The sequence below is a fragment of the Cyprinodon variegatus genome, unplaced genomic scaffold, assembly GCF_000732505.1.
Source record: "Cyprinodon variegatus isolate N-32 unplaced genomic scaffold, C_variegatus-1.0 Scaffold904, whole genome shotgun sequence".
NCBI classification, from domain to species: domain Eukaryota; kingdom Metazoa; phylum Chordata; class Actinopteri; order Cyprinodontiformes; family Cyprinodontidae; genus Cyprinodon; species Cyprinodon variegatus.
The window spans coordinates 65,799-80,603 of NW_015151357.1; the positions used below are offsets into that span (position 1 = coordinate 65,799).

General features: G+C 37.6%; 2 protein-coding genes across 4 annotated transcripts in view; both read left to right on the forward strand.

Moving 5' to 3' along the window:
- LOC107099756 overlaps positions 1-7,450 on the forward strand; it is a 10,999-nt gene extending 3,549 nt beyond the window's left edge. The window contains exons 4-12 of one of the 2 annotated variants that reach the window (XM_015398012.1): positions 1,275-1,325; positions 1,426-1,495; positions 1,788-1,852; positions 2,062-2,098; positions 2,190-2,235; positions 2,793-2,924; positions 3,003-3,138; positions 3,221-3,345; positions 5,271-7,449. In XM_015398012.1, coding sequence (XP_015253498.1) covers positions 1,275-1,325; positions 1,426-1,495; positions 1,788-1,852; positions 2,062-2,098; positions 2,190-2,235; positions 2,793-2,924; positions 3,003-3,138; positions 3,221-3,345; positions 5,271-6,627 — 2,019 coding nt within the window. In that variant the 3' untranslated portion in view covers positions 6,628-7,449. Of the gene's footprint in view, positions 1-1,274; positions 1,326-1,425; positions 1,496-1,787; positions 1,853-2,061; positions 2,099-2,189; positions 2,236-2,792; positions 2,925-3,002; positions 3,139-3,220; positions 3,346-5,270 lie in introns of both variants that reach the window. The other variant, XM_015398013.1, reaches the window with a different exon arrangement.
- Positions 7,451-10,863: 3,413 nt separating this feature from the next.
- The window catches only part of LOC107099766 (disintegrin and metalloproteinase domain-containing protein 11-like), a 41,430-nt gene continuing 37,488 nt past the window's right edge, over positions 10,864-14,805 (forward strand). Inside the window, exons 1-2 of one of the 2 annotated variants that reach the window (XM_015398026.1) lie at positions 10,864-11,232; positions 11,408-11,550. In XM_015398026.1, coding sequence (XP_015253512.1) covers positions 11,175-11,232; positions 11,408-11,550 — 201 coding nt within the window. In that variant the 5' untranslated portion in view covers positions 10,864-11,174. The remainder of the gene's footprint in view (positions 11,233-11,407; positions 11,551-14,805) is intronic. The other variant, XM_015398027.1, reaches the window with a different exon arrangement.

Below are 14,805 nucleotides of genomic sequence, written 5' to 3' on the forward strand. Positions count from 1 at the left end.
TATTTGAATGTCAGCAGACAGCAAGAAGCCTCCCAGATCTCCAGATGTATTTGAGATATCAAAAAAGTACTCCAGGGTGTTGTTCAGCATGGGGGTGAGTAGAAAATGAAGGCTAATCATGTTTTGGGTGTACTATTCCTTTAAATCTTAAACCATACCTTTTTTAATTCTGTGAAGAAAGGATTGAACATTTTTGTCTTTTATGGGATGGCTGAATAATTGCATTTGAAATATAAATTCAATTCAACAAATCCCAATTTCTAAATTGCAGAGGCACTCAATTTTGGTCAAATTATCTAACAGGAGTAAAACACTGACTTTTTCACTTCAGCCCTTTAGGTTGCGGTATTAAAGTTAATGTGGGTTCTTCTTCACTTAACAGCACCATACTAACAGTCTTTAAACAAGCAAGAGTGGTTATGAAAATAATGAAACCATAGAGAGAAACATCTACATGTCATGTTAGTGTTATATGCAATGGAAAAGCAAAATACAATTGCAGTTATGGTAAAATAAAAAAAATTAACTTCTCTGCAAAAATGTAGATTTTTGCAGAGAAGTTCAGCCCTGTTTTCGTTATGTCTGTGGTCTTCCATGTTTTCTGAAGAAAGCTGGCTAGAAAGTTTATTTTTTTTTATAAGGATTCTGTTTTTTTTCACTAATGTTCTCTAACAAACTTCTGACATTAAGTAAGGTTCACAGATGGACTCTAGTAAGGTAGTTTAATTTTAACAACTGGATTCTATATCGAATACATATTAATTATTCGCTTTTCATGGGTTTTTGGACAAAACCTTAAAAAACATGTTTTCTTCTGGTTTTATTATACAATTTCTAGACCATATTGTATTGGTTTGTCACACAAAAATCTTAATGAAAAACACAGAAGTTTTTTGTTCCAATTGCGGTGAAAAAGAAAACTTGCAAAGGTCTAAAATGTGAGCTGTATGATTGCGTCAGGAAAATATGCACTAGTTTGTTAGAACCGAGCCCTCTTACCTAGTAAAGTCATAAGCTGCGTTATCTGGAATTTTTATTTAATTTTTTTATAAACTAAGAAAGATTACTTTTACAACTTGAAACCTTTTTCTGTAATAGTTGGTTATTCCTAGAAAAGTTGATTTCATGTGTGCTCTGGTTTAATGTGAAAAACTGTAATTTCTTTAAAATCTTAAGGTGTTTTCCATTTTAATTTTAAAAAAATGTCTTTAATCATCCACCTTTCTGTTATTTCTTTATGTTATTGTATATTTGATCTGATTTTGTTCCTTCAGGCTTGTGGCAGCCGGGGGAAGGCTCTCCTTGAGAAAGCTATTTCCAACAAAGTAAGGATTGGTAGAAAAAACAAATGAAAATAATGATCCTCTTTTTATATATTTGTGCTCTGTAAGTTTTTAACTGTAACTGTTTCCGGGGGATCTGTAGGAGCGACAGCAGAAGAGCAGTGTGTTGTCCAATGCTCGATCATGGGGAGTCAAGATCCTGCATGTGGATGGTATCCTTTTGGCCAAGTTGAGGGGTTCTGACGAGCAGTACCCAGCACTCACAGTAGATGGCGTCATTTTAACTTGTTACAGCTAAATCAGCTTGGTATATGACAATAGTTTTAATAAAATCTTTTTTGCAATACTAATTAAATCTCCTGAATGCAAAGTAATACTGTTCTCCAGTTGTTAGGAGGTGTAACCTTTAAGAAAACAGTTAAAATGTGTGTGTTAGACAGTTTGCTGAGATTGGTAAACCATTGTGGACCTTCATAGCTGTGATGACCCTTAATCTGATGTCAGATGTCCTTCTATATCTGAAGCATTTAACTAGAGAGAGCTTCAGTGCTAAACACAGGAGGCCCGAGGTAAATGTCTGGTTTATAGACAATACTTATATCTTACAGAAACCTTAACTCATTTAACAGAGGTTGAAAATGTGGAAGAAGTTATTGTTCTGATCATTTTAATGGGATGTGTTAACAGACCGCTAAGTAAATTAGTTAAACATCAGACTGTGAAAACGTGTTTTGAATTCTGATGCTATGTTTTTTTTGTTGTTGTAACATTTATGTAGAAGTCGTCCACTAAACAAAGTTTGCCTGTTGTTAAAGGTTAGTCTTCCTTATTTCCAGCTTTATACTTCCCCACAATAGTAGTTAATGTCATCATTTCCTGACTGCTCTCATTGTGTTCTCCTCACAGCTACATCTTTACGGACTCCGTATCTTAAAATTGAAGACGTGAACCGGTGAGTTTCATTGTCTCAAAGTTATATAAATTTGTATTGAATTTTTTTTTAGAATGAAAGAAAAAAAACAAACTTTTGTAACTTTTTTTAATTAAACCATATCCCCAATTTTTTGTGGGAGTCATGTAAAAATATCCTGCTCTCGATGCACTCATTCAGTCATTTTTCATTTGCCCTCAACTAAGTTTCCTAATTAAACTTGTTAAGATGTCCTATTATGTAAGGTAACAAGCCAACTCCCCCAGGGGATGAACACCCCCAGGAGCTTAGCGCTGAATCGTATTTCTTTTTGATAAGGCCTTGCTGACGAGGGATCTCAAAGTGTGAACACATCCTTTCATTTGGTCTCTCGTTTAAGTAATTGAAGTGCTCTGGTTAATGTCTGGAAATTGATCCCATTAGATCTGGAAGCCCAGCTTGGGTCAGATGAATTATCAACCTTTTTTTTAAATCAGTGCATGTATATGTTTTATATTAAATACAAAGTCTAAGCTTTGTTTCACTTTATGTCGTGTTTCTTATTGTGTTTTGTTCATTTTATGTTTGTCATAAAACAGGAAATACAAGCCTCTGCATATGCAGTCTTTGGCCTTTCCTTCCCTTTACTTCTTGGGTCGATTTAGTCCCTTTGAATCTCCTCCTCCTCCGCTCTTCAAACAACCCTCAGGGCAAGAACACAATAAAAAGAGGTTTGTCATACTCTTTGTCCGAATATAAATGTAAAGCTTGTTGATAGTTGATGTTTACAATGTTTTATTTGTGATTAGAGAAAATAAAGCTGAAAAGAGCCTCCAAGGAAAATCTCAAACCTCGGTCAGCTGTAACCCCTCCCCTTGGCGGCTACGCAAAAAGGACTCATCCTACTGTGAATGCTGTTGTGAAACTTTTACTAACCTGGAGGAGGTCAGAGGTTTTAAGGTTATATTTTGCCTGTTATTTTATTTTCCCTGTTTTACCCCTCACATGTTCTTTTTTGCTTTTGTAGCATTTACAGTCAGATCAGCACCGTTCATTTGTGCTTGACCCCTCAAACTACAAAGCTGTGGATCAGCTTGTGGCTGAAATGCTTCCATGTTTTGACTCCAATCCACCTCAGGAATCAGAAGAAAGGTACGGCTTCATAGTTCGTTTTGGCCAATATGTGCAATACCTTGTGGAATTATTCACACCTTTTTAAACATTTTTCCACATTTTGTTTCTCTCCTACCAAAAAAATATTTTAGAAACATTTGATGTAATATACTACTTTAAAGTTGCTTGGCATGTTATTGCAGCTTTCTCTGGTGGCATGCAAAGTGTATCTAAAGATTACCGAATCCTGCTGATATATTTATTTAGTTATACATACATTTTGACTGCTGGCTTTCTAATAGTTCAGCAGCATTGCCAGCAGATGGTGCACACGGCTGTTTATGTTTGCTCGTTGTGTGTGCTCAGTTCTCCTAGAGCAGAGGTAACGGATTAGTTGACCGCGGTCCGGATCGGGACCCATCTGCTGGCTATTCCGGACCCAACCTGTTTTAAAACATTTATAAATTAATGCATGTTGTCTGACGACAGTGTCTAAATTCACTTGCACCACTTCTCTTATTAACATGGTAAACCCTTCTGGAGCGTACACGACCAGGCTACATGTGATACAAATTAGCCAATGAGCTGTGTCAGCCTGGGTCACTGCTGCGAGCCACTATTAGACACAGGAGGCAAACCCGTGGCAAGCCGGGCGAGTATGTTTGAGTATGTTTGGCTCAACCTACTGCTGTGAAGCAGGATTCTCCACCATGAACAGAATAAAAAATAAATACAGATCCAGACTCAAAATGAGCTCCATGATATGTGCTTGAGAATGGCTTGCCTCAATTCAAACCCAGTTTTAAAAGCATGAAGCCCACTGCTCTCCTTAAGCCATAAAAAAGAAAAAAATGTACAGTCAGCTCAGCTGTAGGGCTGGGTATTTTCGCCAAAGTCCTAAATCGATTTGATTTTAATTCATACAGTTCTAAATCGATTAATTTCGATTCGATCTGTTTTTACAATAATGAAAGTGGTTCAACTGTGTTTCAAAATTCTCATGTATTTTTTTTCCTGTCATATTAAACACCAAGTGCAAACTTGTAAATCAGACAGTTTAAACTTGAGATATGAACAAAACTATCTCAAAAGTGCAAACTTGTTTGTGAAGAGTGAAAAAGTGAAGCCTCACTCGAGCAAGCAGACATGACACAGCAGACATGCATGAGCTGCATTGTCTCCACTGCACAAACCATATTTGCAGTGTTATCTTTAACAGCTACAGGTTGTTTGCTGGTCAGCCCCAATTTGTTAATGTCTTCAGTCAACTTAGTGGCTATATTTGCAGCTGTCTGGCTTGAAGTAATCTTGAGTGCATCTTTCCTGCTTATTTGAATGTGAACGTCAAGTGGGTCACTATAAAATGAATCGATCTCATTCCCTAGACATCGGTTTAGCAAAAATGTAAAGGAATCGATTCAAAATTATTAGTCAGCTGTAGTGTTTTATAAAATATGTGAATCAGGAAATTGTTTATATAACAAACTTTGTTGTTTGTACTCTACTTCAAAAAACACTTTAGATTTTAAAATGGAATAATGTCAGGAAAAGCAAATACATTTTTTAATTATGCCAAAAGCTATGCTGTGGAAAACAAGGAGCTCTGTTCAGATGAGACCAAGACTAAAGTTCTGTTTGATTGGATGCTAACACAGCTAATAATCATGGACTCATCTGGTCTATTGTGAAACATGCTGGCAGCATCATGGGAAATCAAATTTGGTTGAAGGCCATGATTAAAAATTGGAAGCTCTCCATCCAGTCTAATTAAGCTTGGTATATTTTGTAAAGAATAGTGAACAGCTTTCAGTCTCTAGGTGTTTAATTGGGTAGAGACGTATAATTAATTAAAGTTTGGGGTTTTGGGAAAAAATGCTTAAATGTTGAAGATTATGAATACTTTTCAAAGGCACGGTAGGCATTTGTAAAGCACGCCTTTAACTGTTCTCTTTTCCTTTCATTAGATCACCGACTCCTCTGCCTGTCATCGATGACTGTGAGCTAGAGCTGTGTTCTGACGTTGAGGTGGAGTATACTGTTCAGGTCCTCAAGAGAGACGATTCCCCCTTCAGTGGCCATATTCCCAACCCTTCCTGTGGTCAACCGTTGTGTAACCCGGCAAGTCCATCAAAAGGATTGAAACGTACAAGCCAAGACATTTCTTTTCAACTGACTGACAATCAGCCTGTTGTAACTGAGGCACAGCAGCAGTCCCATCAAGTCCAGCCTCGGGTTTCAAGCCCAACTATGCCCGTACTTACCATTGAACCGCTCGACCAACAGCAGGAACCTGATGCTCCATGTCTCCTTTCAGACCCTTACTCTCTCCCTCCAGTTCTTAGCCCCCAAGTTCCTTTTCCCCGCAGTGTTATGGATCCTTACGGCACCTACTCAGAACCCCCAATCCTCAGTCCTCAAAAGTACTACTCAGAAGACAACAGGGCAGAGCAAATTTGTGAAATGAACACTGAGAAAGGTGGTTTAGAACCTCTGCTCCCCACATTACTTCCTGTCTTTTTTGCCGGGTCCAGTTTGCAAGGGAAGTTGGATTTGAATTCACTTTGCAACACAGATTTAAAGTCTCCTCCTCGGTCATCAAGTACTTCCAATTCATATCCTGGATTGACAGCTGTGGCACCAAACCCTAAAAAGCGCTGTAGATCAGCCAGTCCTGAACAGAGCAGTAAGAGGATGAAGAGCGCTGAAGAAAAGAGTGGATGTTGCAGACAAAGGCTTAGCCCTTTAAAAGCACAAAGCGACAATCTAGCAAAAGTTGTGGCCTGTTCGTTGTACAGTCATGCGTCTTATCCTGTAAGACAAACCTTCCCTCAGATGGACCCAGAACAGATGGACCGCACAGGTTCCTTCTCCGCTGCTCAGAAATTGACTCAAACACTGTTTCAAATAGATTCTTCTGCAGGTCACCCACCCTCAAAAGGAACAGACTCTAAATCCCCTTTAGATAATAACAAAACTACATGTGCAATCTCCAGTCGACACTCTCAGCCCTCACCTTCCCTCTCTACCTCAATGTGGATCGAGCCAGCCCTCATCCCAGACATCGCCACGCACTCCTCTGGGTCAACAGACTCCGACTGGGACTGCGACCTTCAGTCGCCTCCGACCACCACAGAGCAGAACCGTGAGCTGGACAGAGAGCTACTCCACAGGCCTTGTCCCTGGATGCGCAACAGCAGCTACGAGTCTCACCTGCACACTGTCCTTCAGCCGTCGTCCCCGGCAACGTCGCTGTTCAGAAAGGATGCGGATTCTCCGACTTTTTCCAGAACTGTGGTGCAGATTGTTGAGGTTCAGCACTAATTGTATTTCTTTTACTAGATGAATTTTACTTGAAAGCAAGCAAGCTTGTCAAATGCTTTATTCTGAATAAATATTGACTTACAGCTTATGAAGTTGTTTTTAAAACTGATCCTTAACATTTCTTTGTCTCTTTCGAGCTGCGTTTTCTATGATTTTAACATTTCACTTTATCTTCTGTTGTAAAGTTGTGTTGGACTACGGAATCTGATGTAATGTTGTGTTTTGCTGACTGCAGTCATTCGCTGTGTCCGTCAGAGAACACACGGCTGCATTGAGAGTTTAATGAGGCCATTTTGTGAAAGGGGAAGCATTACTCAATTACTCTAAGTGCTATGCCTGGCTCAGATCCCACATGAGATGTTGATGGTCAAACAGCGGAGGCGTTCGTATAGCTGAGGATACAAACTCTCCGATGAATGTCATATAGCTGTTCCTGCCCTCTGAAGGTGCGCCAAAGGACAGGCTTTGTAAAATGCAGGTAGAGTGCCACACTTCCACAGAGGCTTTACTGGAAGATGTTTTAACCCCAAGCCATAAAACCCATCACAAAAACAGTTTACAAATGATTTTATTTTACTGAAGACCAGCTGTTTTCCTAGAAATAATTATTACATGTTTCTTGTTTTAAATAAACAGTTTGTAGCTATTTTTCTGAAGACATTTTTTTTTTCCTGTCATCTTAATAAATGCTGACTCAGCTTGTTGGTATCAAAGTTAAAAACAAGGGTAGCTGCTTATCAGACCATCTCTGCTAACAGCATAAACAATGTTTGATAAGCAGTTCTCTGGATGTATATTTATGAAACTAGAACAAATCCAAAGCACAATATTAATGTGATATTTGAAGGTTTTGTCATTAAAATTACTGATTTTTTTTTTTTGTCTCAATCAAGGTTAATATTGTTTTAAACTTTTCATCGGGTATTTATTTAGACTTTTGATTTTAATTCTTTTAGTTAAGTTTTTATTAGTTGGTGCTGAACAGTCAGATTGATTATTGAAATAATCAACTAATTTGTTAATCGTTAACTGGAGTATAGAGACTAAAAAATGCCTTCAGCTGACAGAACAACCCACTTAGAGCAGTAATTTTAACAAAATTGTAAAAAAATATATATATATATAAAAAAAAATGATTTGCATAAATTTTGAGATAAAAAAAAAAATGCTTTTATCTTTCAAAATGCTCTATTCAGAACTCCTGAAGCGGTGCATTTTTTTGCCTCACCTGGTTAAATTTTGTAAAAAGTCTTTAAGGAACCTTTGGCTGTTCAATTATTAATCGATTCATCCAGAAAATGATCACCAGTCTGATGGATTTAAAAAAAAAAATTGCAAGTTGCAGCCCTAGTTTGTTATATTCTTGTTTTTTTATGTAATGAGACTTTCATAACTAGGGCGAAATTGAGAAAAACATTAAAATAATACAAATAAAATCTTGCGTAAGAACAGAACCCATCAGCAACACAAATGTCCCACCTGCCATCTGCTTGTGTAATGTGGTACAGTTAAAAAAAAAAAAAAGTTAAAACGGAAACCAAAAACTACAGCTGGTATCAAAGAGGTCTAGGTTTTGTGATAAAGACAGAAACAAAAATAAGCAAATTCTCTCTTTAGTTGGTTCAATTTTGTAAACTAAGTTTCAGATATATTTTTTTGCGTGGTCTGAATTAGATTTTTCTTGCAGTTAACAAAAATATGTTTGTTTTTCTAATTTTCCTAACTTCATTAGTTTCAGTCAACAAAAATAAACTCAGTCAGGAACTGAACTGCTGATGACAAACCAGGTCCAATCAAGAAAATAAGTATTTGAACTTTGTGCTATGTTGTAAGTTCTCCCACTTAGAAATCATGGACGAGTCTGAAACTGTCATCATAGGTGCATGTCCACTGTTAGAGACATAATCCAAATCCCCGCAAACACATTAAAACTCAGTAGAAGTTCATCTGGAGTCCCCATAATAAGTGCTATCCGGATGTCGCTTCTGAGCTGATCTGAGTAAAATTTGCAGTACTGGAAATTAAGAGTTCCTGCAAAGATGAGAGTGTAAATCCCGTCCTAATGTAAAATATGACAGATTACTGGATTAAGGACATTTATAGCATACTACATGCTATCACACATAATTTCAGAGAATTTGGAAACAGTTGCTCTTTATTTCCCAAAGATATAAGAGGAGGAGAGGAGAGAATGGATATTTCAGCTGCCTGAAATAATCTGTTCCCCTCAATAACATGGGAAGAAATTAATTGACCTGCAAGTCTTTAACAGTGTTTTTTTCCTCTCTTCATCAACAACAAACCCACTGGATTTGGTGATATTTGATCATAGAGAGGGAAATCATATATTTTAGCCACCTGATATAATCCGTTCCCCCTTTGAAGATCTTAATGAAATGTTTTTTTTTTCTGTTTAAATGTTTTTCTAACAATTTTCAAATATTCCAACAACAAAAAAACTGGACTTTGTTTTCCAAGTTTAAAGATGTTTCTCTCTCCATCCAGAAAGCTTTCTCAATTCATTCTCAGTCATATTTCCTTCTGATAACAGATAATGATCAACCGTCCCCAAATCCACAGAGTTTGTTGTTGATGAAGAGAGGAATAAACACAAAGAATTGCAGGTACGTTTATTTAATCCCATGTTATGGAGGGGAATTGGTATGTGTGATAGCATGTAGTATACTAGAAATTTCCTCAATTCAGAAATCTGTCATATTTAACATTAGAACGGGATTTAGCAGAAAGTCTACACTCTCATCTTCCTCCTCAGTGCTAAGCCCCTGGTCTCCTAGAATCCTAGATCCTCCCCTGCTCTTGGAGCTTTATAAAGGCAGTTTCTAATATTAATGAACACATTTTAATGTCTTTCCCTGCGGTTGTAAAGATATATTTTTTTTCTTTTTTTTGCCGGTTTAAAGCCATATTTTGTGGTAAAGCTCACTTTCTGTCACCATTGATAACTGTTTAGCACATGGGCGGTTCTAGACAAGGGCCAATGGGGGCCAGTGCCCCTGTAAATCATGTCCTGGCCCCTGTACTGAAGAAATAATACTTAAAAGAAATTCTAATGATGATATGTGCTGGAACAGACATGGTTACTGATAGGTCCTTTGGATCTATTTCATTTTTTTTCTTTACAACTGATGTTTTACTAATTATTTAAAAACAATAAGGTGATAGCTTCAGCAGAGGCATAGCCAGAACCTTTTTATAAGGGTGGCCAGGCAATACCCAGTGTATACTAAGGGGTGACCGATAGTGGATCGGCGCCAGAACCTCATGTTCAATCTACACTATTCCACCATGAAAATTAACAAGCAAAACATTTATTTTTTCTAAATAAAGACAAACTATACTTTCCTACAGTCTTTCCAAACAAATAGCACATTTATTTAAACATCCATGGTTTCTAGATAAAAGGTATAATGGATAAAATTGTTTCAGGTTTGAGTTCTTGGGCAAACATATTTCCCATTGTCATTACCTACCTACCTACTTTTATCAAAAATCATTCTGCATAAAAATTGATATTTACAAGTACTAATATCTACATAAATTGATTTATTAAAATAGTTGTCTATGATTTCACTGAAGACTCTTAGATGACTTGCAAAAACACATACTTTCTTTACCCCATAAGACAAAATTTCATTCTGAAAAGAGCAAGAATTCTGTATTTATCATCTTTAATGTTAGTATATTGATGTACATAACCAAATTAACCACATATTAACCAGTGATTTTGTTGTCAAGTAATTGTTAATATATGAAGATTTTTAATATTTTTAATATTCCACGAGTATTACTGCTGCCACCACCTGTATTGGGGCGGGGTGGGGGGGTGATAGTAGGGGTGGCCAATGATTAGCTAAGGGTGGCCATGGCCACCCCTGGCCCCCCATGTAGCTCCACCCCTGAGCTTCAGCGATATTGAGATAGGATCCCAGTTTTAAGTTAAATTAAGTGTAAAATAGGTAAAATTCCTAAATTATGAATGTATATTGACCTCATAAGAAATTGAATTTTAATTAAACCTAACTGAATAAAAATTTTACTTCATGCAGCCCTCTTCATATATTTGAATCCTTTGCCATGTTTTTTATTTCAATGCTTTTCTGTGCCCCAATGAAAACACGCCGCCCCCCTCCTGGCCCCCTGGTACATTTGGTCTAGAACCGCCACTGGTTTAGCAGATGATTAGTTCTGAAATCCTTAAAGGCTCATCTCTCCAAGTAGGAAGGAGGGTGAAACACGTAAAGCCCCACGCGCTCCCTTTATTCCAGGCTCGCGGGCTCTTCGCTTGGTCTCCTGCTCTCTTGAAGCAGCCGACACACGCTCGCGCGCGCGCCCTGACAGGTGTGCTTTTGGTAACCCCCCTATCAAGAATAATTAATCGGTGGCAGAGGTCTTTGAGAAATGCGGACGCGGTGTTTGAAGGAGAGCAGCTGCCGTGTTCGTCCTCTCTGCCAGCATCAGTTCCGCTCCTGCCGCTTCTTCATCTAACGGCGCAGCATCGAGACAATCCCCGGGACTATGAGAGCATCATGCTCCCAGTGAGATGCCTGCTGTTCGCCGCAGTCTGTGCGAGCTGCGCCGAGACGGGTAAGGTGAATCCTATGATTTCTGCAACGAATAAAACATTTTTTTTTAACTCCCTCATATTTTCCCATATAATAATCAGAAATATGCAGGAGCGTAATGGCAATAGAGAGAGTACTTCAGAGACCCCTGAAAGGGACCCATTCATATCAGTTTTCATTGCGTGTCTTTCATACAGGTGTGAGGCTGGAGGGGAGGTTGCCCTCTGCAGAGGAGGTCGTCCAGCCCAAGCGGCTCTTGCAACAGATCCACTCAGAGGAAGAGCTTCTGCACAGTCACCTGGACACCCGGGTCAGAAACCTGCCAGATGGCATGCAGCAGGTATGTTTCCAACCATATATACTAAAATATTATACATATAAGGCTTAAAGATGCAGAGGCATAGACAGAAAATTGTAATAGGGGTGGCCAGTCAAAAACCAATGTAAACTGAAGGGCGGCTGAAAGCAGATAGGGGCCAGAACCTCAGGGTCCATCTGTTCCAACAGGAACAAGCACAACATCCATATTTTCTAAATAAAGACAAACTATACTTTTCTACAGCCTTTTCATTACAAATAAATGCATATATTTCATCATCCATACTGTCTAGATGGTATAGTGGACAAAATGTCTGGGGGAAACATCTTTTCCACTTTCATTACTTACCTACTTTTATCAAAAATTGTTCTGCATAACATTAATATGACGGATTTTAAAGTTATTATTAAAGTAGTTATTTATCTATGATTTCACTGAAAACTCCTTGATGATTTGCAGAGACACAATTTTCTCTTTACCCCATAAAACACAAAATTAGGGTCTTAAAAGAGCTTGAATTCTGCATATATAAACTTTAATGTAAGTATTTTGATGTGCATAATTAACGACAGCGTTTTAGTTGTCAAGTAACTATTAATATATGAAAATTTAAACTGTTTAATAAGTTTAAACATTCCTCTTGATAGTATTACTGCTGCCACCGTCTGTATGAGAGGTAAAAAAAAAATGGTAAGGGTGGCCACAGTGGTGGCCAATGAGTGGCTACGGGTGGCCATGGCCACCTCTGGCCCCCCATCTAGCTCTGCCCCTGTAAAGACAGACAAACAAGCTGAATTAATAATCAGATTTAAATTGGTCTAGATTAGGGCTGAAACATTTGTCAGATTAATCATGATTAATCAATTATTGAAATAATCGTCAACTAATTTAGTAATTGATTAATCATTAAATAGAGTATAGCGACTCTAAAACATGCATTTAGCTGACAGAGCAACCCTTAGACCAGCAGTTATATNACCAGTGGACTAAATCTGAAATGTTATTTTTTACTGAAGCTCTTATTTTGAAGCATTTATGAAGCATTTTATCATATCAATAAATTAGAAAATTTGAGGATTTATATGGATTTCATAATGAGAATATCTAAAAGCAAATTAGAAATGAAAAGAAACAATAGAAATATGTTTACTATCTATGAAGTTCAGGTGAACGCCGACTCCTCTAGTTCATAGGTCAGTATTGGTAGCCCGTCCTATGACTCAGTACCCATAAAGTAGCCCTAAGCCTTAAAAAAGTTGGTGACCCCTGGTCTAGAAGGTATAGTGGACAAAATGTCTGGGGGAAACATATTTTCCATTGTCATTATTTACCCGAGTTTATCAAAAATTGTTCTGCATAACATTAATATGACAGATTTTAAAGTTATTATTAAAGTAGTTATTTATTTAAGATTTCACAGAAAACTCCTTGATTACTTGCAGAGAGAAATTTTCTCTTTACCCATTATAACACAAAATTAGGGTCTTAAAAGAGCATGAATTCTGCATATATAAACTTTAATGTTAGTATTTTGATGTGCATAATTAACCACAGCATTTTAGTTGACAAGTAACTATTAATATATGAAAAATTAAGATGTTTAATAAGTTTAAACATTCCTCTTCACAGTATTACTGCTGCCACTGTTTGTATTAGAGGGCGAAAAAATGGTACGGGTGGCCACAGGGGTGGCTAAGAGTAGCCATGGCCACCTCTGGACCCCCATCTAGCTCCGCCCCTGTAAAGACGGACAAACAAGCTGAATTAGTGTATTTTGGTAACTTTGGCTTCCAGAGTCCCTCCTTATATAACCCCGCTGTACACGGCCACTAAAAGTAGTGATCAGATTTAAATTAATCTAGATTAGGGCTGAAACAATTGTCGGATTAATCGTGAATAATCAATTATTGAAATAATCGTTAACTAATTTAGTAATTGATTAATCATTAAATAGAGTATAGCGACTCTAAAACATGCATTTAGCTGACAGAGCAACCCTTAGACCAGCAGTTATATCAATATTGTTAAAAACGTAAATATTTTGCATTTAAGATAAAAAAAAAAAACTTTTATGTCCATCAATGCGCCCTATCCAGAACTCCTCAAGTGGAAAAGATTTAGTTTCACCTGGTTTAATTTCGTAAAAAAAAAGAAACCTTCGGCTATCGATAACTGACAGATTACAGATTAATCGATTTGAAAAATAATTGTTATTTGCAGCCCTAATCTAGATACATAGATGAGTATCATTATAGTCTTGTTTCAATCAGTCTTAGTGGCCATAATGACTATAAATAATTAGAAACGCTTTTCTGGTCTGTTCCCATTAGATTCTTTGATCTTGAAATTGTCTTTGCATTTCTTTTGTTCAAGGTGCCATAATCTAAGACTGACCAGTTTAGTTCTGACTGCAAGAGAAATTAATTCCCTGAAGGACTAAAAGACCATCTTCACATATAGGTGTTTTAGACTCCTATGTGAGTTTGTTTAGATTCATCTCATCAGTGGCCAGGATAGTTTATCACTGCAGTTTTCAGAACAGAAATAAAAATGACAATATGTGTAAGATTTTGATCAAATTCAGTTCAGAGTCAGTCCCTTCTGGGAAAACAGCAGAATAACCATATAATTTATCTACAGCTCAGATGCACAGTTCAGCCTCAAAAGCCAAATGTTGTCTACAGCAGTAATGCATGTACACCAGGCAAGCTGACACTCAATTAGCCTCAGAAAAGCCATTGAAAACTTTTTTTTTTCCATCCTTCCTCCCCGTGGTGGGCTGTCCTGGGCAGAAAGCCATACCGCCTACATGATAAACTACCACTGTTTTCAACATATAAAATCACAAACATACGCTAATGAGTTCCTGCGATCCACTGAAACATTATGAAAACCCAAACAAGCTCAGTGTTGTATTTTCTATTATACAGTTTTATCCATCTATCTATCTTTACCCAATAATCCTTGTAGAGTCACAAAGGGCTGGTGTCTATCTCTAGTGACCAAATAGACAGGTTGCCTATATCACAGGGCAACAAAGAGACACAACAATCGGCGATCAATTTAGAGTAACTAATTACTCTTTAGTTGACTTTGGGAGCCTGGATTATATTCAACTTTAACATCCTGGACTCAGGACTAACAGCGCTACCAGCCACACCGCCCTGCATCCCTATTGATTGACACCGCTGTCCGCCTGAGATGTTATCGTATAAATGGTGCAAGTTATATTCCATTTCCATTTTCTTTTCAAGTTGCCTTTTCAAATCCTTTTTT